Source organism: Rhamphochromis longiceps, linkage group LG23 (assembly GCF_057381845.1).
Source record: "Rhamphochromis longiceps isolate RC_006_pf linkage group LG23, R_longiceps_female_GT1.1, whole genome shotgun sequence".
Taxonomy (NCBI): Eukaryota; Metazoa; Chordata; class Actinopteri; order Cichliformes; family Cichlidae; genus Rhamphochromis; species Rhamphochromis longiceps.
The window spans coordinates 10018990-10046761 of NC_140578.1; the positions used below are offsets into that span (position 1 = coordinate 10018990).

Here is a 27772-nt window from a genome sequence, read left to right on the forward strand (position 1 = left end):
TACAAAACACTTTTTACACGTTTACATTTCATCTGTCGCTAAAACCGACGACGCTAACAAAAAGAAGACGACGTGACACCAACATAACCCGACACCGTGCTCTTTACCCAGCAGCCACCAGGACAGCGAGGAAGTCCAGGAGGACCGACCAACAGCTCTGCAGCGCTACATCATGGCTCCATCACCTCAGATATAGTTATCAGGTTATAGCAGAGGTTTAATTGAAACCAGCTTCCTGCTCTGATGTCCAGAGTCAGCGCGCTTCTGCCCAAGACACATAATGAAGGTCCGGACTGGCGTTACCGAGAGAATTTAACCTAATTCAGCTTTATAAACTGATATAACAAAAGAAATTCTTACTATTTTTGAAAGCACAAAGAAATTCCCGAAATAAAAGATCCAGTGCAGTGTGAAGCTGTGCAGGAGGAGGGGAAAGAAAATCCCACATAACACCATTTACATTTAAAACGAACCATAATCCTTAATTTCAACTCTAATCTCAGATTATTTGCCGTGTCCATGCTCCAGATGCTGAGAAGATGGAGTTTAACAGCTGGCAGACTCAGTGCGGTCTGCAGTAACAGTCACTAATAAATACGACGAGCAAAAATAACGGAGTCAGGTCAACAGGAAGAGCTCCACAGCAGCAGCTTCAGAGGGTTAATGGTGTCACACCAAGGACAAACCCCCCTCCACACTGACAATAACTGTCATTCCCACTGGTGCGCTGGCATGATACCAACAGTTTCCTGCATTGGTCACAATTCAAACGTGGTCAAGGCTCATGAGCGGGACTGTGAGGAGGATTTTATAATCAAACAGAACCAGATTGACAAAATGAACTAAAAACACCAAGGCTCTACTCACAAACCGCCGCGATGATGTGAGCACACCACGGATTGCTCAGCAGCAGAGAAAACTGCCATCACCATCCGACCGACAATGAGTTTGCCTGACTGATCCAACTGACACGAGCACGATCCGATCCAGCAACGTTTGCTTCGATCACGCTTGGTCACATGACTTCACAGTACATGAATATGTGGAGTTTAATGCTCAGGATTTTAGAGTTTCAGGGCAGCTACAAACCATCGAGTCACCTCCTCCGAGGGTAAGCGTACGTGCGGATGCAGTCTGCAGGTTTAACCTGAACCCGGTGGGTCGGGCTTCGTGTGGGCAAGATGGAACAGCCTGTGTTAAAACTGGGCCTCGGCGGAGGAAATTCAGACAGAGTGAAAATGAATATTATTATTTAACAGTGACAGGACATCAGGTGTCTGCAGGTGAGATTCTGTGGATGACATCACGATCACATGAGTTTATTTAAATCTGCTCTCAACTCTGAGTGAAACCTTCTGACACGCTCACTGTGCAGCTACAGGTGTTTCCCCTCATCTTCCAGCTCATCTCAGACTTGAGCATCTCACCTGGACACCTGACAACAACTGCTCTGCAGCATCTGACTGTATATAAAAGATGGACAGAGAATTTAAACCTGCATTCTCTCCGCTGTTTTTTCTCTGCTAATTTTAGCATCACACCACAGCTTCTGTATCACGTGGTATAAGGCTCTGCTCTTGTCATTTGTTGAGCATTTGTTAAAAACCCAATTTAAGGTGTCACCAACTGCTGGGTGATAGCATGGTAGCCATCTTTTATATACAGTCTGTGATTTTAATGCATTAAAACGCAGTAGCCTGCATTAATTTAAAAAAAGGCAAATTATCTTGATTTATTTCCTGAGGCTCCAGGGCAGGAACAGGAACTCGACAGGAACTCACTTCCTGTTTCTGGTCATTTCCACCAGACTGGACCTGCAGAACCCACAATCATGACCCCAGTTCACACTGTGTATGCCCTCTGATAGGCTGACCCCTTCTCCTCTCCTCACAGTGCCTTGCTTAAAGGCAACAAGGAAATGACAGTTGGCATTAAGGCCTCAGACAGAAACAGGAAGTGAAGGCAGGGAGAGGAGAAGGAGGCGGAGCAGCGAGGTCTGTTAGCGTGGTGTCCCGCCCTCCCCGGGACTGATTGGGAAACTGTTTATTTGAGGTCCAGCACCATGCTGGCCGGGTTCTCTAGGTACTCCCTCCACAGGTTGGAGAAGCGACACATGGTGGCGCCGTCGATAATGCGGTGATCCGCTGACCAGCTGACCTTCATGATGTGAGCTGGGACCACCTGACCAGCAGCGTCGAACCTCGGCAGCACCTGGACAGACAGACAGGAAGTCAGCAAGTGTTAAAAAACAAACAGCTGCTCTGTAATGCCACATCCTCAGCAGCAGGTAACAGCGTAGCTGAATGGATAAACTCCTGAATTATGGTCCATGCACCATCTCCTGCGGTTTCACAGAAGAAAGAAGAACATCAGGTGGGTATCTGAGCATGCTCAGAGACTGCCAGCTGATTGAACAGTCACCTGATAGTCAGACGGTCCGGTTTAACTTCCTGTTGTGATTCACGAAGAAACCACAAGCACACCTTAGTAAGTTTTCCTTCCTCTGAACAAAATAACAGTTTATTTTTCAGAGTGAGGAACAAAACCCTCCTCCGAAAGCCAGAGAACATCATTCTCCTGAAGACACTGATTTAAATAATTTATAAAATATTTATAAATATTTATATGAATTTATAAAATAAATTCATATTTAATATTTTACAAACCAGGTCAAATATTTTATATTCTTGAAGATATTGAAATAGAACAGGTAATCAGAGTCAAGGTGAGGTACACTTTAGACCATCTTCTTGTTCTTTATTGCGATCCTTGATATCTTGTGCTATTCACCCTTTTTCCTCTCATAGTAAACTAAAACACACCTGAGTCTGTCTGTGCTGTGTGTTCGGTCTGACCACGGCTCACCTGGATCTTTCCTAGCGCGCCGATGGCGACCTCGGGTGGGAGGATCACGGGCTTGGCGTACGTGCCTCCGATCTGGTTAGAACACAGCAAGCAGAGTGAGGTCAGTGCAGCTTCTCTCAGCACTGTTGTGATATTTTGTGTCGCTGTTGTTTTCAGACTCACAGATCCAATGTTGGACAGCGTGAAAGTGCCCCCCATCAGGTCGGCAGTGCCCAGCTGACCCGATGCTCCGAGTACCTGCAGGCGGTTCAACTCAAGGGCAATCTCTAACACGCTGAGCAGCTGGACATTCTTCACGTTGGGAACCAGCAGACCCTGACTTGTGTCCATTGCCAGGCCGATGTTGTGGGACGCCTGAATCACATGAAACACTACCATCAGCACTAATGACGCCACTGAGCAGCCAGGGAAACAAAGCCAGCTCAGAGCGTGCTCTTACCTTGTAGGTGATGTTCTGGCAGTCCTCATCCACCGAGGCATTGAGGATCGGGAAGTGGTGGAGACCGAGGGAGGCAGCCTGAGCCAATGAGAGCACAGCATTAACTTCAATACAAAACATGGGATCGATCGGCAGCTCGTGCATGGCGCCTTAACCCCCAACCTTGATGAAGAAGGGCATGTAGCTCAGTCTGACACCACGACTCTCGGCGAGAGGTTTCAGCTCTGACCTCAAAGCCACCAGGCGACTCAGATCAACCTCGTCACAGTAACCGAAGTGAGGAATCTTCAGCGCCACAGTCATCGTCTTCACCATCGCTTTCTGGAAACCTGAAGAGCCAATCAGAATGTTTACAGAGAAAAGAGATGACATGCAAGGCTCGCAGTGAACAGCGCAACACTTGGGTGTGACAGCAATCTCTGACCTTTGAGGGGCTCAGTCACGTCCTTGCCAGTGAAGACAGGTTTAGGAGTAGCGGGTGGAGGTTTCACAGCCGCCTTAGTGCTCACAGGCTTGGCAGCAGCAGGAGCAGCAGCAGGGGCCGGGGGCGGAGTCTGGATCTCCTGGAAAGGTGTTGGAGGTAAGATGGCTCCTGTTTGCTTCGCCAGGAAGTTCAGGATGTCCTCCTTCAGGATCCGACCATCTTTGCCAGTCCCCACCACCTCACTGAGCTTTATCTGAGGGCAAAGCGACACCTCAACTGGGAACACAGTGGGACAGACTGGGACAACCCGATGGGGACAAATAGGAATCACACTTACATTGTTCTCGATGGCGAGGCGTCTAACTGCAGGCGTGGCCTGCGTCTTGTGACCTTTGATCTCCTGGTGGGTGTGTTCTTCTTGAGCCATGGCGGGCGTCTCTACCACATCCTCCTCCTGGATCACCTCTGAAGGATAACAGCAGTGAGACTTTCAGCCATGAACTTGGACGGGCAGACGAGCGAAGATCTGCTGATATCTCACCTGAGCCAGACTCTGTTTCGATATCCACCAGCGGTTTTCCCACAAAGGCCGTGGCATCTACATCGTAGTAGAGCTTTTTGATGACCCCATCATAGCGGCTGGTAATGGTGACCGATGCCTTGTCGCTCTGAACCTCACAGATGCTGTCAAACTGAGAAACTTTGTCTCCTTCCTTTACGTACCTGCCAGAGGAATCCAGTTTTATTTATGCACTTTTAAATCACACGAACTGAATATGCACAAGGACATATCTTGGTCAAAAATGACTCGAAGGTTCCTCACAGTGTTATTGGAGGCCATATTTCTAAGATTTTCTGTCCCAAGTACAATAACCTCAGTTTTATCTGAATTCAGAAAATTAGAGGTCATCCAGGGCTTTAGGTCTTCCTGACATTCCTGCAGTTTAACTAATTGGTGTGTGTTATCTGGCCTAATGGATAGATAAAGTTGTCAGTGTGTCATCTGCATAGCAGTGAAAATGGATGCTATGCCTTCTGATGATACTACCTAAGGGAAGCATGTATAATGTAAACAGAACTGGTCCTAACACTGAACCCTGTTGAACTCCATATTTAACTTTAGTGTGTGAAGAGGAATCTCTATTTACATGAACAAACTGGAGTGTAACGAGTTAACAAGCTATACTTCATCACAGGTTACAAGTTACAAGTAGTACATCCTAATCGCTTCATATGTTCACCTGTTTGTTCTTTTACAAACTCTGGGGTTTCAGGTTTGCTTCATTTTAAAAACAAAATAATACCAAAATTTTGTCATGACAATAAAAACGGGTGCTTGAGCTGTTGGACTCTTATTTTTTGGGGGGGTTCACGTACCACTCCTTGACGGTCACCTCCATGATTCCCTCACCGATGTCAGACAGTTTGAACTGCACGATAGGTCCTTGATTCACTGCCGAACAAAACAAAACAGTGACATTGTCAGAGAGGGACAAAACAATCTGCTGATGGAGGTCAGCGTACACCACCATGAGCGATCTGCCTCAATTCTCCCAGAGTCCATCACACAGCTGAAAACCCAGAACAGTTCACCATGATACAGATCTCCATGGCAATAGTAGAGAGATCAGAAGAGGCCAGGACTCAGGTGCTGCCGGTCTGGACTTACCCACAGCGACATGCAGCCTTCTGCAGCTGAACACCTGGAACTTCCTGTCACACCTGAAGGTTATTGGCTGCAGAGTCCTGTCACATCTGAAGCTCTGCAGCTGGAAAGATCTGCGGCTCTGCTGACTCAGCTGATGGGAAAAGAGCAGATAACAGAGGTCACCTGGACCAGCCAACACACAGGTGCTTCAAAGCCACGCCCCCTGATATTCAGGGCCTGATGGTACTTCCTTCAGGTCCTAAATGTCAGACCAGCACCAGCACTCTGAAACTCAAACATGAAACTCCTTCAGGTTCTAATAAAGATGCATACAGGTGTTATTTTAAACAAGGTGGCGATGTAACCCTAACAGAGAAAAAATGCCAGGCAATAAAAAAAACAACATGCCTCTGACACCGTGGCACCAGATCTATGTTTCCTCATCTGCATGAAAATGAGTAAACAGAGTGAGTTTACACTGATTTAGTCACTGAAAATAATGCTGAGCTTGACTTTGACACTTTCAGGAAGTGGGGGATGATGGGAAATGGCCTACAGGCTGTCACCTGCCGACAGAAACCCTGCTCAGGTGTTTTCTTATTACAGGCTTCCTCTGAATTTCTCGAAGCTGACTCACTCCCATGTCACTTCTCACTAAATAAGACAGGAAATTCGCTTTGAAAGTTATCCCCATCACTGGAGGACCACCTGTCAACCACGTCGTTTCCGTCGTTTGAAACCACATCTGCTCCTGACGTCTGGAACAAACACCTGTCCTGGTGGCAGCAGGTGAAGCAAGTTTCACCTGCAGGACAAACCCTGAAAATTACTGAGCTCAGATCTGAGTCAGAACCCGTACACAGCCGGTTCTGGTTCTGACCCATACCCTGACCCGGAAACAGCTCCTAACCGTCAGGAAGCAGTCGCAGTTGTTAGATGTTAGCCACAGCATGCTAGCTCAGAGGCTGTCTCATTCCATTAGGGTTAGCATCAGCTAGCCCATTGGCTAGCTATGCTAATGCACTGAGCTTGGTGACGTTGCGCGCGCATGTCCGTTAGCATTAGCCGCAGGTCAGCATTAAGCGCTTACAGAGCCTTTGAGGAGAACACGAAGCTTGTATTTGCTCACCAGCAGCCGCCTGAACGCGCCGAGAGAGCCTCTGGTCACCGCTGCCATCTCTGTGCTCCGCCGCACGCCCCTCTCTGCAGCCAATCAGTGCGCAGCGCCGGCTCTCTTCTTCTGCTGCTTCCAGCAGGGCTCTCAGACGTCACACAGGTGTGATGGCGCCATGATCAGGAGAGCTAATGAACAACAAATTAATTTATCAATCCTTTTCTGGTTTTTACAGCCTTAGACGTTCCACAGTTTTTATCCATTATTAATAATAAAATGATTTGTTATTTATTTAAAGACGGGTCAGCATCATGACATCGGCAAGCTGCCGTTTGTGCACCTGTCCAGATAAGGTAAGATAAGATAAGACTTTATTGATCCTGCGGCGGGGAAATTTGTGCATTACCACAGCTCAGGTACAGATAGTAGAAGAATACAAAGAGTATACCAGAATATAAAGACAAGAAATACAAAATAAATAAGATAATACAATATATACAATGGTAGATTGTACACGCACACTCAGAATGTGTTCTTGATAGGAGTTGTAGAAATATGCAAGAAATACATTAAAAACTATTTTACTACTACTACTATTACTATGGCAGAGAAATCAGACAAACACTGGCTTAAAAGTACTTTAGTGATGTTAAGCCTTTTAAAAGAATTTTGTAAACAACACAGTATTACAACAGGTTTTAACAGAACTTCAAGTATAAAATTTTGCCCCAAAGTAGCAAAAAAATAGAATAAAAATAAAATTGTGCACAAGTAAAAGAATTAGTCCTTTTAAGTCCAAATGGTACCAGTGGGGCCCATGACAAACAGGTGTATTGCATTAGAGTCCATCCAATGAGGAGTGTGTGTGTGTGATTGTCTGTCCTACCGTACTACTTGTACAGTAGAGGATTGTAGTCCATCAATGTGCAAATGAGTGTGCGTGTATATGTATATCGTCTCCTAGGATCTTGGGTTGGCTCGCCATCCAGTGAACACTGGAACACTCTGGCTTCTGGAATCGCTGACCTGGTCTTTGGATTCGTCCCATACAAAAACCTGACCGCTGTCAAGTGGATGGTCAGCGTCTACGTGAAGCCACATCTCAGTAAACCTTCCGGTTTCGCTCTGCCCTCGATAACAAAGTTTTAGTCTGCCTGCTCAACTCTCAGCTTTCCATCAGCAGGTCCTTCTCTACTGGAAATTAATCTATAAATATAACTTTACTCCTCACAATACCCCTATATGGAACAACAGGTATATCCGTCTGTGTAGGAAATCTGCGTACATGGATGAATGGAGATCTAAAGGGATTTGGGCTGTAGCTCATTTTATGGACAAGAATGGGGTCTTATTAAAACATGAGACGTTTTGTGAGAAATTTGATGTAAGATGTACTGCTAAGAGATATAAATCCCTAATAAAAGCCATCCCAGTCCCTTTGAGATCAATGATAAATGAAGATATTGTGCACTCTAAAATTTCTCCTGGACTGAGACAGCTCTGCATAGCCGGAGTTGAATTTGGTGACAGCAGGTTTACAAACAAGGTGATCAGGAATATTTTGATAAATGAAATTTGCCCTAATCCGGTTAAAAGAAATTATATTCTTAAAGAATTTGAGACCATGGAGGTTAAGGCGATAAGAAGAAAGTATATCTCACTTCCTCTTTCCCCTAAAGTAAAAGAGGTTAACTTTAAAATCATAAATGAGGTTTATCCAACCAATGAATTCTTAAGACGGAAATTTAACTTAGATGTGAACGCCTGCACATTTTGTGAAAATGATATTGAAAGTCTAGATCACTTGTGAATCAGTGCACTCCTTCTGGATTGACATGTGGAGCTGGCTACAGTCCAGGAGAATTCAGTTACCACATTTGACGGTGACAGTAATAAAATTTGTAATACTTGCTGAGAATGCAGATTTTGACTTGTTGATTAGGACGTTTTTGTTACTGGAAAAAAATTTTATTCACAAATGCAGATATTTTAAAGCTAAACCATGTATAAACAGATGTCTGAATGACTTTAAACTCTGGGCCAAATCGCTGAAACTTGTCAATAACAAGAAAGCTCATAAACTTGTTGTATTATTTAACAAGTTTAATCTATGTTAAAAAAGAAACCTCCCTATTTAATGATCATGACTGCCCTTTTTTGTTCATATTGATTTTTGCCTTTAGTTTCAAATCCTTCAAAGACTGTTCTTTCTTTTTTGTTAACTCTTTTGGCTTTGTGTTTGTTTATTGTTTAGTTTTTTCTTCCTCTTTTCTCGTTGTAATGCTCAACTGAGGATATTACATATTCGGATTAATGATGGTGCCTTGTATGTTATACTGTTGTTTATAAATAAAGTTCTAAAAAAAAAAAGTCTGCCTGCTCTGTTCGGCTGTAGAAACAAGCGACTGAAAACTTGGGAGGTGGTACTAAGGAGGGACAAGAGCTGCCAAGAGCTTCACCGATTGGCTGACACGCAAGAAGTGAAGTAAAACAATAGGCTCTCATCAGAGCTCATCAACCCTCGGAGAAACTTAACCCTTGTTTAACCAGAACAAATATATAAATCAGGTGGACATGATTAAACTAACGGGGTTCCTCCCTTCGTAAAGTGAGGGTGGAGACTGAAGTGAGACAGTATGCAGACAGCTGGCGATTGTGTGTGTGTGTGTGCTGAACTAGGACGTTGTACATGAGTGCAAAATCAATTAAAAAACCCAGTCTGTCGGGTCACGGTCCTTTACACAACGTAAAGTGAATAACGGAGTCAAATGTCAGCACATATTGTCACATCATCTTTATTCTGCCTCGTCACAGACGTTATTAATATTAAAATACAAGCATTCATGAAATTTGTGGAGAAGCATCAGGCCGGTCTGAGTCCGTCTCAGCAGACAATGATATCGTCACAGAGCGTGCTCGTGTCCGGCTCGTCAGCACTGCTCGAACCCCGCCATCAGAGAGAGCGCCAGAGACTCCACTGCACAACAAGAGAGACAGACGTCATCAGCTCCTCTCTGCTCACAGCATACAACACCACACCGGACAGCTACGGTGGCCCAGAGGTGCCAAACACATATTTCACTAACTGGAAAGGTTTTCAATCATTCAATCCTGTGTGCTGACAGGATGACCAGCACAAACATCCTATTTCTCATTTATTACTTTCATATCCTGTTAAATTGACCTCGAAGGATCAGATTGCAGGAGACTTGTGGTTCCTGAGTCTGAGCTGATGCAGATGTCAATAACTGAAGGTTGGCTTTTGTTGGCCCTTGGAAGACTTTAACCGCACACGCCCGAGCCCTCGAAACGACATTTTCAGGCTGAAAATGTTGTGCGGATATCTCGTTATGAAGTCGATCCCCTCTGAACTGCGGACACACTCTGTATGGAGGAAACACAGAGCGCTGCAGCTGGATCCCGACAGCCTCGTAGCGTTGACCGATTTTACATTTAAGCTTTTCCAAGTCGGATGTTCTGCACCTTTGGACCACCGTACACAATCACTGCGTATGACATTATTACCCAGACGACAGACTCACAGTGAGGGAAGGAGCCCCGGCACACCGCCTTATTGAGGATCGTCACAAGGAACATGTGGCAGTTTTTGAAATCAGATTCCATTTTATCGATGGACTCGATCCTGAAAGAGAAACAACATTTAGCTGCAGAGCTGGTGTGTCGTCTCTGTACCTGGATGCGCATAACTGTCACATCAACACCACTGAATAGACGCATCACTCTTACTTCCAGGCTCCAGCCTGCCATCTGTCCGAGAAGATGAGCACGAGATTCAGAACCTTCATTATCGCCTCCTTCACAAAACTGACCTGAGAAAAGACAACATGTAGAAACAGGTTGAGTCTGAGCAGGGAGCCAAAGTGAGATTCGGCCCACTGAAGGTTCTGGTCCCACCCACAGTACAGTGTTTTACAAGTTTTCCTGGAAACATAAAGAATCACTGTCTTATCAGATCCAATTTATTTACTTGCCCGCCATCACACACTACAGTGAGGTCAGTACAAGCAGCAGTGCTGATGGTGCAGCAGCATTTTTTGTACTAAAGCAGGAAAACTGAGAAACACCTCAAGCTGCTCATCGTGTTCGTAAACGAACGAACGCTTTTTCATCATCTCAAACAAACAGGAACCTTCTTTACAGCTGATTGCGTCAGCAGTCAGACTGGTGGTGACGGCACCATCATAAAAGTTCACCTTCTCCCTCAGCAGGCAACGGTCGTGAATCGTGGCCAGGTATCTGTAATGGATCTTGATGAGCTGGTCCAAGTCCTTGGCTTCCTGCACTTGGTGCTGAAACTCGAGTCCCGTGCTGTGCAGAATCTGACGAGACACAAAACAGATGAAGAGCCAGAGTTGGTCAAACTGAGAGTGCAGTGAGGACTCACCTCATCCTCACCGAGCCTGGTTCTGCAGGAGGTTTCTTCCTGTTAAAAGGGAATTTTCCCTTCTCACTGTCACAATTGGCATGGTCATAGGGGGTCATAGGATTGTTGGGTTTTTCTCTGTATATTTGATTGTAGGGTCTACCTTACAATATAAAGCACCTTGTGGTGACTGCTGTTGTAATTTGGTGCTGTGCAAATAAAAATTAAGTGAATTGAATGTCATGGGTGCACTTCCTGTTTGCAGGAGGTCAGTTTGGTGGCTTGCCTCACCCTCGTCATGATGTAGTTGTGAAGGCTGTTGACAAAGTGCATCAGTTTGACCCTGAGCAGACACATCCTGTGGATCTGCTGGTTCACGCGCTCTTTGACCTTGACCTCCTCGGCTGTGGCGCCCTCCAGCTTCTTAGTGACGTCTGTAAAACCTACGAGTAACAACCATTTATCAGAGAAATGACTGAAACGGGCTTATTTTCAGTTTTCAGCTTCACGTGGAGCTCGTACCACTGAATCGAAGCGTGTCCAGACTGTACTTGGCCCATTTGATTTGCAGCAGGAGGAGGAACACTTGGTTGTAGATCTTCTGACACTCAGAGCTGATCACAATGTCCACGGGCCAGGGAACCTGTGCAGACACGTACCAGGAAACGTCAGGTGGCGGATTGAACAACGCACCGACAGACACCAAAGCACAGACTGCAGTGTTCACCTTGTAGCTCAGCGTGAGGACTTCCAGGTTGTTCACAGGCTGTTTTTTCCTGGAAGCGTCGATGGGCTCCAGAAACACTGACAGCCTGGGAAACAGAGATGCCTGATCAAACTCATTCTAACATAAATAAGGAACTGTGTCACAGCAAATGTGCACTGTACCTGCTGCTGTCCTCCGGGTAGCGCTGTCCGACCGCCTCTTGCAGCTGCACGTTCAGAAACGACGGCTGCTGCCAGCTCTCCTTCTCCTGCACCTTGTCAAAGATGGCCGTGTAAAAATCATACATGGTGTCTCCAGCTTCCAGCAGGAAGTAGTTCCTCATCGCCTGAAGGTATTCCAGCAACCTGCAGACACGCCACAGAGCTCAGAAGCTTCCCTTTCCCTGATTTTGGAAACAGGAAAAGCGTAGCTGAAGAGCCGTGCTTACCTGTAGTCTTTTGTCAGAGTCTTCATCAGGTTCCCACAGCACTCAATGTACCTCCTCTCAATGTGCGGGTAGAGACAGGAACGCAGTGTGAGCTCAAACGTCTGGCAGGTGACCGACTGGGACGAGCGGTCCACGCTGAAATCCCCTCCGGAGAAACACTCCTGGAAGTCGCTCTGCTCCAAGTACAGTCTGAGGAAGAGGAGGGCAGACAGAACGCACTCAGACTCGGGAATAAAGAAATCTCGCTCGTATCCGCGCAGAGCTCGGAGGAGTGGAAAACAGAAAATCTCACATCACAATTTGTTTGTCACGTTCAGAGCTAAAGACAAACTCTGAGCTCCGAGTTGTCCACTCTTCTAAGACGTGAACAGCTTACATTTCTGACAATCTGCATCTTTATCCTGCGATGAATCCCAGACTTTTTGTTGATCCTCGCTGGACATTTGCTCAGAGGCTTGTAGAAGAACTATGGCATTACCTGGCAAAATTGATGGCCAGCAGCGGGTCATGGACATCGTCAATCTCGAGGTGCCGCGCCATGATGGACTGCATCTTGATCAGACTCCTCCTTGTGGATTGCTGCTCCGTCATGCCATCCGCCGGGGACTCCTCTCGGCTGCAGAGGCGCGACTGCACGGACTCCAGAAAAAGCGTGTGCAGACTCTTCCTCTCTGCGTCTGCAAGCAAACATCCAGGACAGACAGCCCAGGTTAGTGAGGTCAGCTCATCGGCAGAGGCATGGCACTCAACACACCCTGAAGACATCCGGGAGAGCAGAAGCATAGAAAACCCCATCTGTGGTTTGTGTTGACCCGGTCAATGCAGCGCCTTCCTTTACTGAAACAAACAGACAGAACGAAGCACTGACCTCTGGAGGCTCGCTGCGACTTCTCTGCCTCCTTGCAGTCCAGATTCTTGAGCAGCTGCATGGACTTCCCGGCCATGATAATCTGCTTGAGGACAGGTTTGAGGAAGGACACCATGGTGAGCTGTCTGCCCCCCGAGGCCTGATCCCCCCCGGAGCTCCCGCTGGCTGCGTCATTCAGCTTCTCCTCGCTGTCCACCGTCTCCGATACGCTGTACAGCGTGTAGGTGGCGTACCAGAAGTCCCTGTGATTCACGGGCACGTCTTTGTTCCTGCAGCGGGAGAAAGAAACTCAGCCCACAAAACGCTGCTGAAGTCACATCACACGCACACACACGGTTTCTGCAGCGCACCTCTGGATGATGAATTCTCTGGCAGGGTCAAACAGATGGCCGTGAACGATCCACTCGTCTACGATCTCCAAATACGGCCGGACCGTCTCCGTCCACAGGGAGAACAACAACGCCACCTGGCAGACAGAGAGAGCAGATGCGTTTGTTTCCTTCCACTAAATTGCCCCCATGTCACAGTATCCCACGACGAGTGCTCACTGCCTGCTCCGATGCCTCGCCGACGCTGTCATACTCGATGATGGCCTTATAGAGGGTGTTGAGCAGGTGGGAAGCCCGCACAACGTTGGGGGTGGCGGGCGGCACTTCGGCGACACCCGTGCAAAAGACCCTGTGCAGCACTTTGATCTGAGCCAGGTGAGGGCTGAGCCGCTCCAGCACTGCAGACAGAGTCACTGTCTCATCTGCAAACAGACACGACGCAGATTGGGAATCAAACGAAGGCGGCCGGGTTCAGGATGACAGAACAAGAAAACCAGCACGAAAACAGGAAGCCTCAGTGATCCCTAAACAAGCTTGGACTTACCGTTGCATATGAGCTCCCTCTCGATCATGGTAAGCTCCTCCTTGAAACTTGTGAAGTACTTGTTGAGTGCCCACACGAAGGCCTGGTAGGTCCTGAAGGGAGGCTCGGAGGCCTTCTTAGAGCCGTAGGTGGACGCGGTGCCCGGCGGGCCCGGCTCCGAGCTGTGGCCTGTCACCTCGTCGATGAACCTCTGCAGCCTGAACACAGCCTGACCATAGACGGCGATGTGCTCGAGGACAGAGCGCAGGCAGTTCTGCAGCACAGAGGAGAAAAACACTTTTCACTACAGCTCGCATTGCACGTGCTCAGTGACCTCCGTCAGATGTGAACTCACGCCGGTCAGATGAGTCACCACCACATTACTTCTGACTGACACCTTTCCGTCGTGCTGCTGGAATATGAAGTGTTTATTGACCCCAGAGAGAAGCCTGCCGGAAGAAACTCACACAGTCAGCAGGACCCTGAACCCACTCTCAACACAAACCTGATCTCGGCGTGTGGCGACCTGCAGGCGACTGTCGTCATCTCTTACCACAGCGTTTCTCGAATTACTTGCGTCTCTGTGACGAAGGCCTTCTCTTCTGGCAGGTACAGTGGGTCCGTGTTATACAGGTGCTGATCCCTGAGGGGACAAATGCAGCATCAGCACCAAATACTCTAATTTCAAACTATAGCTCCTCCCCCAACTGCACCCAGGCATCCCTCTCCCAGCTCTTCCCCTGGGGGGGCTTCCATGTCCAAATGTTCTCCCCACAGGTAGGACGCTGTATATTAATTTTTAACTATCATTGAGGATGAGCTCACCACACATTGAGGAGGTTGGAGTGCAGATGCAGGCTGTGGGGAAAACGAGGTGCGTGCGATGCCCAGTACAGGGTCACCAAATGCTGCTCCAGCCAGGCCCTAGCGTCAGGCTCCCCCACTGAGAGGAAACATGGGGAAAAGGTTCAGCGTGACAATAAAACACCCTCCATGTCCGAGTCGCTTACACTGCAGCGCATTCTGGGTAGTGACATCAACGTTTTCTGTTCAGCTTTTGTGACTGAACAGAAAACAAACCAGAAGCTCCTTCCTCTCATTTGGTGGAAACGTTATAAAGACCTGCACCTTCTGCTGTGTGACTGCTTCGCACCTGTCCACGTGACTGGAACGGTTTTGTTGGCGTTGTCCTGGTCCTCCTGAGGCGTCCTGTCCAGCTGGATCCCAGAGTCCTCCCTGCTGATTGGCTGCTGACTGTCATCATCCTCGCTCTCCTCCTCAGACCACTCCTATGAAACAGGAAACACTGATGGGCACAGCTTACCTGTAATACGCCTGTAGGTACTGTGCTCAGTATAATACAAACCAGGACACTTCCTAAAATATATAAAAGCAGAATGCAATGATCTGCAAATCCCATAAACTCATATTTTATCCACAATAGAACACAGAAAACACAGTAAATACTCAAAATGAGACATGTTACTGCTTTGTGACAAATCTGAGCTCATGGGGAATTTGGCGACAGCGACACCCTAAAATATGGGACGGAGCAACAAAAGTGTGTGAAAGTCAGAGATGCTAAAGAGAAGATCAAAGGTGAGCTGGCAGCAGGTCGGTCACGTGATCAGGTAGAAAAAGATCATCTCAGAGAGGCGGAGCTTCTCAGAGGTTCACCAACCTATTTAAGAATCACAGTCCACGCTGTGAACATCTCATCATCTACACAACTTGACATCATCAGCACACTCGGAGGATCTGAGTGTGCTCTCTGTGCACAGGCTGATGACTGTGACCTTCAGCAGAAACACTGCTCTGTGATAAATCTGTGCACGGCTCAGGAATATTTCCATAAACCAGCGTCTGCGAGTAGCTCGGCGTGCCATCCACACATGCTGGTTACAGCTTCGTCATACTGACACGAAGCCACGTGTGACCATGATCGAGAAACGGCGCCGGCTCCTCTTTAAAATGGACCAAGGCAAAGCAGAAACTGATCTCAGGTCAGAATCATCAGCATGGCTTCAGAGGAGAAGAGTCTGGCCCACCTGCAGTTCAGACCTCTGACCGGCCGACAACATCTAGAGCGTTGTGAAACAGGATGAAACACAGCCGGGACTGCCGAGCAGCTGGAATCCTCAATCAGATCAGACCAGCTGCTGTCCTCAGTTGACAGACCATCACAGACTGATGTCAGAGAGGAAGCACAGACCTGTCCTACTTTACAGACGTGACGCTGCCGTCAGATTCAACACAAGTTCGCGTGTGATTCAAAACAGCCTTTTCTGTTCTACAGTGAAGAAAATGTGACTTTCTTTAGGTTTTTTTAGCGTCTGACTTTGTTGGAGCTTTTCTGGGTTTGTACTTGTGGGTCAGAAATGAGTTTTGTTTTTCTGCCTGTGAACACAGGTTAGTGATGATGTTAAAGTCATGTGACTGTGGTGTGGTGTTCATGTTGCACCACACCACAGTTGCACCAGATCACCCTGAGCAAAAACCCGCTGACACCGGGTTTTCGATCAGAGAATCAGAAACAGCTCTGCATTCATAAAGGTGGGCTCGGTGACTCACAGGTGTGTCTGGGTACGGCCCCATGTCTGCATCCTCGCCCTCCATCAGATATTTAGCCCAGTCAAACTTGTCCTCCGGTTCTGCAGACATAAGACTGAAAGATTAACATAAACTGTGTGATTTTTAGCCTTCAAGGCTAAGTGCTAAGGTTATCTGGAAACAAATCATTTGGCCTTTGACATGAAGTGAACTTATAATCACTGCACTGATGTTGTGCAGCGAAACACGGTGGGCAGATTTCCTGCTGCTGAAGCTTTCGCTCTGACTCTGAAACAGAAACATGGGCGCGACTGTGACGACGTCACTGGAATCTGTTCATCTGATCCTGGTGTCAAAGCATCATTAGCATCTGTAATGTGGGATTCACTAAAACAAAGCTTTGGTTTAAAAGGTTCTACTTTTAATGAGAGAGAAAAAACTGCTTTGGAAGAATATGTGAAAAACGTTCTGTTTGTGTTTCCAACTCCAACCTGAGAAAAGCAGAATTAATGAATTCAGAATGTGTTGACACGTTGGTCACAGATAAAGGGAAGAATGCGGTTCTCACCGGCCTCCTTCAGCCTGGGTCGCTCTGTGAAGTCTGTGTTTGAGGGGGATCCCGACAGGCAGAGCAGCAGTGACAGTATGCTGTAGTGTGCATCGGTCTGAGGAAACACAGATCACGTTTCACTGAGATATTCTCACATCATTGCAGTCATGTTTCAATGTTTGAGCCCGACACACCAGAAAACTGTGTGTGTAACATGTGATACTGACCCATTAGGGCTGCGTCATCTGTCAGAAAACTAGCGCACACTTTATTACTGTGCACTTTTCTCTTGCACTGCTGTGTCTGTATCGTTCTGTCTTTGTTTTGGTTTCTTGCACACTTTATGTAGTCTTGTGTTGATCGTCTGATATATGTAGCACCATGGTCTTGGAGGAATGCTGTCTCGCTTCACTGTGTACTGTACGACGACGCATGGTGGGAATGACAATAAAGCTACTTGACTTGAAAAGACTAATGTGACTGTTTATTGATTGCAAGTTTACACTTATTACCTTCATCCATCCAAAATCCCCTCTGACTTTCGTTCACAAGTTTCACGCTAGAATATGATGCAGCATGCCAGCATTGACTGGTGTCGCGCATGAGTATTGATCGCGTATCCGTCTGTGATAGAGCAGAAAACAGCTGTGCGCTACCTTTTCCCCATCTGTGTTCGGTAAAGGTGAGTTCAGGAATTCTTCAGTCAGTCTCATCCAGCTTTCTGCTTTCTGTAGGTCCGAGTGCACCACGAGCTTCTCGTAGATTCTGGAAAACAGGGCAGACTGTCACTATACCATAACGTTAGCTGGAGACGAAGAGCGGAGGATGACGATGGAGCTGCCAGGCAGGAGGAGAAGAAGAACTCAGGGGAGGTTGGTGGATGTAGCGAAGGGGGACAAGCAGAGGGGTGCAGTGACAGAGGAGGATTCTGGGACAGGAGGACATGCAGAGCCCTGAAGGAGAACATACACATGTTTAGTTTGCTCAGACTTCACTGTTTTGAAGGAGTCACTCACCCGCTGACACTGCGCTCCACTTTGTGGCTGTCTGTGTCCAGATATCGATGAAACCTGAGGAGACACGAGGCGGATGTTAGGACGCTGTGTGCAGCAGCCTGCTCCCCCGCACACCCGTAAAAACTCACTTAAAGTTGGACCAGGCGAATTTGAGCGCCAGCTGGAAGTTTTGGTCCTCCTCATCCTCGATCCCGCTGAGACACCTGATCAGCCGCTTCGTCTCTCTCTCACTCTCCTTTTCGAAGGTGCTCCAGTGCGCCATGTTGACGCTGTCAGCCGGGCTGCAGTCCCCGTGAACGGGCACAGATCGAAGCGGCCTGTCGGTCTGCTTCCAGCCCGCGGTTTCCACCCGCGAACAGGCTAACAGCGCCGGAGATGTCTTAAATGCGCCATTATAGACAAATGGCTGTCTCCTCCATTGATTCCTACAGGACCGCGCAGTGTTAGCCCCACCTCCATAACAAACAAGTAGCACTGAGCATGCGCAAAAACAAATCAAATAAGTTTCCGTTTTTATTTTTTACTGTTTTAAAGTAGTTAAACCTCGTTTCTCAGTCGGTACAAAAAATGACAAAAACTGAATATTCCACTTTCTGTGAATCTACGTAGGAAAATGGCGGTAATGCATCCGTATGAGCAGCAGAGGCCGCACAGGCACTAGTAAACAAAAAGCACTGAAATACGTTAAAGGACTAAAATGAGTACGTGAAGATGCTTCTAGACAGCAAGTCCATGGTTTAGTTCTTGCAGTGACCCGGATAATGCTCGCACGGGTCAACGAGAGGACGCGCTATCTTCATATCGCCTGTTTACCAGGTGAGGAGCGCAGTCAAAAGCCCCCGTGGTGATGGTGATGATTCTCTGCAGATGCTCAGGTCATGCTCACATATGTACAATAGAAGATTTTACGAAAATAAAAGCCTGTAAATAACTTTTGATTTGACTGTATTTATTTCTCTATATTCGAATACTTACACATTCTTAACACTCTATGTTTCCAGAAGAAAAAGGTTCATAGCAGTTTTGTTCTACAGCTATAGACTCGCTAGCGCCCTCTGTGAACTCATGAGCTATGCTATTAGCTTAAAGCGCTCACAGAAGGCGGCGAGTGCGCTGAAACACTGGGGTTCCCATAATTCAGCGCGCTCACGGGCGGGTGCTTTTGGTGGACGCCTCTTTCCTTTGATGCTCTCTGTTGTCGGCGTCAACAAGTCCCGCCCCCACACTGCGCACTCTTAACTCACAGAGACGGTGGACGACAGTGGTCCCGGCGTGAGACAGCGGTGCTGGTGTTTCTACTCAGACGAAGCGGCAGGGGGCGTGGCTAACACTCCGTACAGCAGCGACCCTGCGCGGAGATGAAGAGGAGGCTAAACAAGAAGTACCTGCTGCTGATCCTGGCCTACACCGGACTGCTGCTGCTTCTGCCCTACGTGCTTGACTCTCGGGACCGGGCGACCCGGCCGGCGGCGCAGCTCCAGCCCCGCTGCCCGGAGCTGGAATTGCCGTGGGAGGACGCTGGGGGTCCCAACGGCAGCGAGCCGGCGACCGAGCCCGCCTCTAACCGCAGCCAGCCACGGATCCATGTCTACCTGCACGCCACCTGGAGGACCGGCTCCTCCTTCTTGGGCGAGCTGTTCAACCAGCACCCGGACGTGTTCTACCTGTATGAGCCCATGTGGCACATCTGGCAGGCGCTGTACCCTGGGGACGCGCAGAGCCTGCAGGGTGCCGTGCGCGACATGATGAGCGCACTCTTCCGCTGTGACTTCTCGGTGCTGCGGCTGTACGCGGGCGGGCAGAACGTGAGCAGCGCTTTCATCTTCGGCTGGAAGACCAACAAGGTGCTTTGCTCCGAACCGCTGTGCCGCGCGCACCGGCGCCACGAGGTGGGACTGGTGAAGGAGGAGCTGTGCGCGCAGTGTCCGCGAAGGGAGCTGCGCGAGCTGGAGCGCGAGTGCCGGAAGTACCCGGTGATGGTGATCAAAGGTGTGCGTGTGCTGGACCTGGGCACGCTCGTGCCGCTGATGCGGGACCCCAGTGTGAACCTGCGCGTCGTGCAGCTGTTCCGGGACCCGCGCGCCGTGCACAACTCGCGTCTGAAGTCGAAGCACGCTCTGGTGAAGGAGAGCATCCAGGTGCTGCGCAGCCGCAGACAGAGCGACAGGTACAAGCGGTTGCTTGCGCCCGCGAACCGTGCGACGCGCGCGGAGAGCTACGTGTCGGGCGCCCTGGAGCTCATCTGTGACGGCTGGTTGCGCGACCTGCTGCTGCAGCTGCGCGCACCGCCCTGGCTGCGCAGCCGCTACCTGCGCCTGCGTTACGAGGACCTGGTGCTGAGGCCGGCCGAGCAGCTACGCAGGCTGCTCCGCTTCGCTGACCTGCCCGCGTCTGCCGCGCTCGAGAGCTTTGCGCTCAATATGACACGCGGGCACGGCTACTCTTCCGACAGACCATTCCTCATCTCCTCCCGCGACGCCAAGGAGGCTGTCCACGCCTGGAGGGAGCGGCTGAGCGTGGAGCAGATCAGTCAGGTGGAGGCGTCCTGTGGCGAGGTCATGAGGCAGCTGGGCTACCAGAAGACGCACGAGGAGGACACAGCGTCCTGACAGAGCTGTGGGCCGAGGTAAGCTGACAAGCGCCTGTTTATGTTGCTGATCTGAGACCTCTGACCTGACCTGCTTGGATCACAATACAGGTGAAACTAAGACTTTCATACATCACAGCCTCCAGTGATGACAGGGCATGTCACATGTCTTAACCCCAGACTGTCATGTAGCTGTTCTTCCTTCAGTTCGATTAAAAAAACAAAGGAAATGGTTTGTTTATCTCAGAGGAGAAGATGCTCTGGCAAGAGCATCTTCCTGTTAATGACAGGAAGTGACACGAGTGAGGCGGGATGCAGTGAAATTTTATTTCTGACATAAAATGCAACCAAAAGGTAGTAGCAGATAGTAATGGTCATAATTGTGTCACCAAACAGCACAAAACCAACAAGAACATCATTTAGATTCAAAATTTAAATGGTAATATTCTATAAAAGCAGATGTTTGCAGGTGGTTTAGCTGTGTCACAGTTGCCGATGGAGCTTTCGCTCCAGCGTTGAGCCCAGCTTCGGGTCCGAGTCCTCGTCTGGTGAACAAAACGAGAGAAAAAAATAAACTGAACCAGACTCTAAGAAGTGACAGCCAGATTACCCCGTCGCCCGGATTGTTGTTGGAGGTGATGTGAACATGAGAGTCGATGAGGGCATGAATTTGTGTCTGTGGGTAAAACCTGTAAGTCTGTAACATCACCTGTACGCACTATAGTTCCAGGTTAAAGCCGCGTCAGTGACAGCGATACAATCCACAGCGCTTAACAAAACTCAATCAGGACTGCACTCACCTGTTCACAGTGTAGTGTCTAACAGCTGTTCCTGCATCAGGAAACACACCTACACAGACAGGATGTAACATGGTGACCTTATCAAGCTCACAGTAAGCAAAGAGGTCTGAGGCTGCTGGGTGTATGGGGCATATTTAAAGATTCAGGTGTGGTTGGAGACAGAGCATTGGGCTAAGAAAGGAAGCAGGTGTTAGAGGAAACTTACACTTGCCACTGATGGCATGAACCGTGCAGGAGGAAGTTCTCTTTCAGGTTGTCTGCGTGTTAATAGGAAGCAGCGGTGTGCGTGCAGAGCTGATGACGTTGTGTCCTCGGCTAGATGTGGAAACATTGTTTCCAATGTTTCCACATCAAAACACGACATCAAAACACGACCACAAAGGTCAGAAGTCAGACTGTTTAAATGAAGGCTGGGTCGAGTCTGTGTGTGTCTCTGTCTGTGTGTGTGTGTCTGTGTGTTTCTAGGAATGTGTGTGTGTGTGTGTGTGTCTGTAGTTCATGTGAACAAACTCGGTGTGGATGTGTGCAGCGTGACTCCTGATTTGTGGGCTGTCAGCCTCCCTCAGATACAGGTACCACTTGTAGAGAACAGAAGCGCTGACGTTAGGTGTGTTGTGTAGTTCGTGTAGTGTGGTTGTTGGAGCGTGTGTGATGCTGTGATGTGTTAGTGTGTGTTTTCTGAAGCACAGGTAGGAAAACAAGCACTGCAGAACTCGATGGGAACATGGAGGAAGGCGATTTGGTGATTCCATCACAAAGACCTTATGGGTGCGGGAGTCAGGGATGTGCGGTTCTGTGGAAGAACTAAAGCGTGTTTCATGTTTCGATGGTGCTGATTGAATTAAACTTTAATCGTGTCGTTGATGGTTTACAGCAGTGTTTTGTGTAAGCGGCTGCACTTTGCTCTGATGGTCAGATAACGATCCCGGTCTGTTAATATGTCCCAGATTTAACTCAGTCAATCTGTAAAATAGCTTGTGTGGCTGAAGAAGGGCAGGAGACAGATGCTGTCCAGGGTAGCAAATGATTTGTTTAACATCACTGTGACCAAAAATATTTACAAAAATAAAGAAAAACTCAACTCCGAAGTTAACTTGGTAGAAATAAACATAACTGAACTTAAACCAACAAAATTTAATGTCAAGTGCACTCAGCTAAACTGACCTGGGGCCCGTTCTTCGTACGTCGCTTACTACATCCAAGATCAAATGACACATCCAAGATCAAATCATCGCGCTAACCGTGAGCTCGCTAATCCGGTTCCCCGAACACACCTGCTGTTGACGATTAGTACAGCTGGACGCAGTAATGTGACATCACTGGGTGTCATAAAAGGGGCTACGCATCGATAGTAGAAACATTGATCGGCAACCCTCTGATTGGTCGGCGAAAATGTCGAAGGAGCGCGCTCGGCTCGGTATTTTTCGGCAGCAGAGCAAGAACTCCTGAGTGAGGGATTTCAGGAGTTTCAGAGTTTAATCAGAACGCAAGGGAACACTGCAAAGGCTGCAAAAGCAAGGAGAGAGGGCTGGCAGAAAGTTGCTGACAAATTAAACTCGTAAGTAATTTAATAATAATAATATATTGGATTTATATAGCGCTTTTCAAGGCACCCAAAGCGCTTTACAATGCCACTATTCATTCACTCTCACATTCACACACTGGTGGAGGCAGCTACGGTTGTAGCCACAGCTGCCCTGGGGCAGACTGACAGAAGCGAGGCTGCCATATTGCGCCATCGGCCCCTCTGGCCAACACCAGTAGGCGGTAGGGTAGATTTATTATATTACACTATATTATCCAATATTATATTACATTATATTATATTGTTATATTATATCCTCTTTCACATTAGAGCCACAACAGGACCCACTAGAACATGGGAACAAGTAAAAGTGAAATATAAGAATATTCTACAGAATGGTAATATTTATCACTTATATTGCTTTTCGTCTCTTGGAAAGAGAGCCTGAAATAATCTGTTTGTTTGTTTATAACAGCAACCAAGAAAAGGGCAGAGCAAAAAAAGACAGGTGGTGGTCCTGCACCCCCTCGTCAACAAGTTGGTTAAGTAAATAATATCCTCACGGGAAAATCGATATCTCTCAATGAGCACACTGTCGCGCTGAGCTAAAGGATCCTGTCTGTCCCGCAATATACGCTGAATTCTGAGGACTCTCCTTATCAATCTTGCACCTTCCGCAATGGGTTGCTCGCGTAAACGGACAGGACATGGCTGCGACAGGCTTCCCAAATCCACCTTGGCTTTTATAGCCGTGGTCTCTCATCTTGATTACACGAAGTAATTTACAATTACTACTCTGAAATATGAATTACATCTGTAATAATCACATACATGTAATAGAATGTTAATAGTACATTTCCCTTTTTTAGGAAATGACCTGTATGTATCTGTGTGACATCAATAAAAGGATCAAGTGCTGCATTATCTTCAGTTACATTGATGTTATTTATTTATCGCTGTTGCTTTCGTATAAATGAAGCGGACATACCTGCGTGGCCGCGATCTAATCCTGTTTACATAAAGTAAACCTGCTCCCGAGCAGGTTTACGCTTACGGCTCTGTTGCTATGACAGCAAGTCCCGGATGAGCTTCGGGGAACCGACTGATCCAGGATCACGCGAAATCGTCAACAATCTAATCCGGCTAACCTACTTAGCGAGGTACGAAGAACGGGCCCCAGGTCCTCTCCTTTTGAACACCTGAGTTCTTCTACTTAAATACTCAAGCAATCTAAACAATATCCTCCTCCGGACTATTCCATTCAGTAGGTAAGATAAACATTACCATTCTCATAAACTCATGATGCTACTCTTTACTAGCAATAAAAGAGACTAAGGTGTAGCCAATACATGTTACATCAATATATCTCTCTCAAACAAACATAATCCTAAAATTGACTCTATTAAATTAAACCAGTTCTCCCCCCTCTTCACCTGTTCCCTTCCCGTGACATCAGAAGCTAAACAGGAAGCTATAAATACAGGAAGTGAGGCAGCACTTCCTCCTTTTGCTCCTGGAACACCGGTAAGTCAGGTGAGTTCAAACCAAATAAACTAGACAAATTAACAGTTGAAATAAATAAAATGTTAACTTAACAAACTTGTCAATGTTGATTTAAACCAAGATGTTATATTACATAAACTGTAAAAGTGCAAAACATAAACAAACCCGGTATAGTAAATCTTTGCAAACTACAGAACAAACATATGGTATGGCAAAATCAAAGCAAGAATGTTAACTAAGAATAGCAAGCTTCAAATCTGGACAAATGGTGTTCTCACCCACTTTGTCATACAATCACAACATGTCAAAGACAGAGAGAGAAGTCCCCCCTCCCTTTAATGACCTGCTCCTCCATAGAGGCCTCTTTGTTCTGTCTCTGGCATTGCTGGCTCCTCTTATGGGGGGAGGAACTGCAGCGAGCCGTCAAGAAGGGCATCATTGTGTGAGACTGTACGTGACTGGGTAGAGCTCCAGGGCGACAGCGCGGCTGTCACCGCAGGCTCCCACAGACACGACCTTTAAGGGTGCTGTGAGAGCCACGCAGGCTACAGAAACGTCCCCACAATGCCTGCGCAGTGTTACGTCACAAAGTCTGAATGTTCCAAGAACGTCTGAGGAATGTTTGTCATTTAAACGTTAATGGTTAAACGTTCGCTCTGTTGATTAGATATTGACCTGAAGTTGGAATCATTTTATAAAACGTCCCCAGTGTTATAGAAGAATGCTGAAAAAAAACAAACAAAACACTTTATGACCTTTGACCCCAACAACGGTCACAGAAATGTCTCCTTTATTAGTAACCTTCTTTATTAATCCTAATGTTCCACAATGTGTCTCTGTGTTTTTTCTCTTTTACCACCTACGCAAGAATCACCTGAAAGAGTATGGAGAGAGTTTACGGGTGAGAAGCAAAAAAGAGCCGTCAGGTGCTCCAAATAAACCTTAGACTCAAATGTTAGAAGAGGCTTTTCCCTGCAGCACGCCATGTAATAAATACTCTCAAAGAAAATAGAAGCCGTTACAACTTATATCTAAAAATATATCGTTTCATGCATCGGTCAAAACACTTCACACAAGTAAAGTTGCCCGAGATTCACAGAATTTACAGAAAATGCACTATTTTGTGATATTTATCGTTATCGGGATGAGAAATGTCCTATATCGAGATATAAGATTTTCATCATATTGCACAGCCCTATCTCTGCCCTGTCTTTCTCACCAGCAGATGACCGCCCCTCCCTGAGCCTGGTTCTGCCGGAGGTTTCTTCCTGTTAAAAGGGAGTTTTTCCTTCCCACTGTCACTAGTGTGCTTGCTCATAGGGGGTCTTGTGATTGTTGGAGTTTCTCTGTATTATATTAGGGTCTTTACCTTACAATATAAAGCGCCTGGACTGTTGTGATTTGTTAAAAAAAAAAAAAAGCAGGTTATTCGCTCACTGTTTTCACTGGAAACGCTTCATATAACATTGTTTTTATTCTAACAAACATCCTCAGAGTGATTCAGGCTAATTATTTAAGACTTAAACGTTCCTGTCTTCACAGATAGATCATCATCACTGGTTCTGTTTTCTCTGTTTTGGTGGATGTTTGACCCTGAATAAGATAATATGGATGGATGAACGAGTTTTGGTTCCTTTTTTCTTTTGTTCAGATTCGTCCCTCCGTCTTGTCCTCGTGTCTCTGGTTAAGTTTGTCTTGGTTACTTCCTTTTTGTTATCAGAGTATTTAGACCTTTCTCGTTCTCTCAGCTGCTTTAGTCTGCATGACAAATATTCTTGTGCAGGACACTGAACCTTCAGAGTGTGAACGTTAGAAAGCCTTAAGCATGGAAAAAGTGCTTGTGTGAATGTGTATGAAAGGGTGAATGAGGCATGTTGTATAAAGTGCTGTGAGTGCTCAAGTTGAGCAGTATGATTATGAAGCCATTAGTACCAGATCGACTGGCCACGGTTTTCAGGGTTTTAGTACCTGATACCAGGTACTAGAATGTGACAACAGGCTGCATGCCACCGATTGGCAGGTCAGTGGCATCATGAGAGCATCTTGTTCACAAAAAGTTTTTGAAACCCCATGACGAGGAAACTGCTACAGGAAAGGACGCCGTGTTCCCCGAGTGACAAACAGCCACTCATTATCGTTCTGTGGGAACAAAGCGCCTTCAGGGCTCCTAGTCTTGCTGACTGCAGCTCGCTCACAACTTCAGATTTATTTTTAATCCTCAGCTGATTTTTTTTTTTTCTTCTTCCAGGGTCGTGGTGTTCAGTCTGAGGTCAGAAGGTGGTCTAACTAAACGAGCAGCTGGAATGTGTTCCTTGAGGAGTTCTCAGGCGTGACTCGAGGACTGTTTTCCTTCGGCCGAGCCGGGCTGATGAACTGGAGAAAATCTGAGCAAAAGAGCAGCCAATCACAGGCGGACAATTTGGAACAAGGAGGCGGCGGCTCATTTTTCCTGGTTTCTGTTGGACACCAGCCCTGCACGCCCCGGATGTTCCTCCTCAGGAGGTGACTGCCAAGATCAGAGCGCCGGCTTCGCTGTCACCTGTGTGACTCATCTGTCTGGCTTGCGACTCAGCGTGGCAGAGATCGCCAGTGTTTGTGGTACTCACTAATAGCACTAATGTAGAGCAGTGAAGAAGAACTGCAGTATTTTGGAGAGGCTACTCTCCTCTCTAACCCTCCCCCCGGCCTCTCAGGAATGTGCACTTCTCTGACAAAACACTCACATGGGTGTAAGATTCCTCCGTCCTCACACAGTTTAGGGTGCAGGTCCCTGTTGTTTTCTTCGAAAATGCTGTAAATGTTGTAACCCAAGCCTCCAGAAGGGCTTTAGTGTTTGAGATACCCCTCTCACCTCCAAACCTCCAGCAGCTTCTGTGCACAGACAGACATGGACCCAGGTCTGCAGCCCTGTAGCCAGCTCACGGAGCCAGACAGACAGAAAGCTGAATTTTTTTTTGTGTATTTAAAAAGTTGATTCACTGTTACAGGATTCGTACAAACAGTTTGTTACGTGTGTACACTTGGATTTGGCCGTGGTTGGTTCAGCGACCAATGAGCTGTTGTAGCTCACAAGGTTAAATACTGTGGAGCAGAAGGGCAGGTGGGAGGTGGAGCACTTAAAGATTTGATAATGGAAGCTCACACAGCAGCACAGTCTGTGAGCAAAGTCCGCTTTATTTTCCTCAGCTAATGTCCTGCGTATGTCTTTGAAGACATGACTCGGTGGTAGGGGTATCTCAAAGTCTTGGGAGGTTGCCCCCACCTCCCATCTGTGAGGCTCAGAGGTTGTTTCTGTACTTTTGTTGGCACTGAAAGAAAAATAACTTCAAAGCGACTCAAAGAATAAAAAGCTGACACACTCCATAAAGAGCTTGTGTATGATTGTTAATGCTAAGCCACATTATCTGTAGGTTCATTTATCAGCACGTCAAAGTTCATTCATATTCATTTGTTTGGCTGTTCTGGTTGAACTGAATGGACACAAACTCATCTC

General features: G+C 47.3%; 3 protein-coding genes across 3 annotated transcripts; 1 reads left to right on the forward strand and 2 right to left on the reverse strand.

Annotated features, from left to right (window-relative positions):
* Positions 1–39: 39 nt before the first annotated feature.
* dbt (dihydrolipoamide branched chain transacylase E2) lies at positions 40–6624 on the reverse strand. Its single transcript, XM_085397973.1, has 11 exons — positions 6506–6624; positions 5398–5527; positions 5106–5181; positions 4270–4451; positions 4066–4193; positions 3729–3981; positions 3467–3633; positions 3305–3382; positions 3028–3219; positions 2866–2937; positions 40–2211 (listed from the first exon to the last, which is right to left on the reverse strand). Exons 1-11 carry the CDS (start codon positions 6551–6553, stop codon positions 2044–2046), a joined length of 1494 nt encoding a protein of 497 aa, XP_085254099.1. The 5' UTR covers positions 6554–6624; the 3' UTR covers positions 40–2043.
* A 2645-nt stretch (positions 6625–9269) lies between these two features.
* Positions 9270–18973, reverse strand: tubgcp5 (tubulin gamma complex component 5). The gene is made up of 24 exons (XM_085397730.1): positions 18840–18973; positions 17993–18289; positions 17865–17918; positions 17505–17613; positions 16867–16963; positions 16320–16399; positions 14902–15037; positions 14574–14691; positions 14302–14391; positions 14104–14197; positions 13770–14022; positions 13445–13647; positions 13247–13362; positions 12897–13165; positions 12507–12705; positions 12029–12217; positions 11763–11945; positions 11602–11686; positions 11397–11517; positions 11166–11317; positions 10705–10830; positions 10238–10320; positions 10033–10133; positions 9270–9467 (listed from the first exon to the last, which is right to left on the reverse strand). The coding sequence occupies exons 2-24, from the start codon at positions 18124–18126 to the stop codon at positions 9421–9423; spliced, it is 3039 nt and encodes a 1012-aa protein (XP_085253856.1). The 5' UTR covers positions 18127–18289; positions 18840–18973; the 3' UTR covers positions 9270–9420.
* A 116-nt stretch (positions 18974–19089) lies between these two features.
* chst7 (carbohydrate (N-acetylglucosamine 6-O) sulfotransferase 7) lies at positions 19090–27395 on the forward strand. Its single transcript, XM_085397731.1, has 2 exons — positions 19090–20490; positions 26528–27395. Exon 1 carries the CDS (start codon positions 19223–19225, stop codon positions 20471–20473), a length of 1251 nt encoding a protein of 416 aa, XP_085253857.1. The 5' UTR covers positions 19090–19222; the 3' UTR covers positions 20474–20490; positions 26528–27395.
* Positions 27396–27772: the final 377 nt, after the last annotated feature.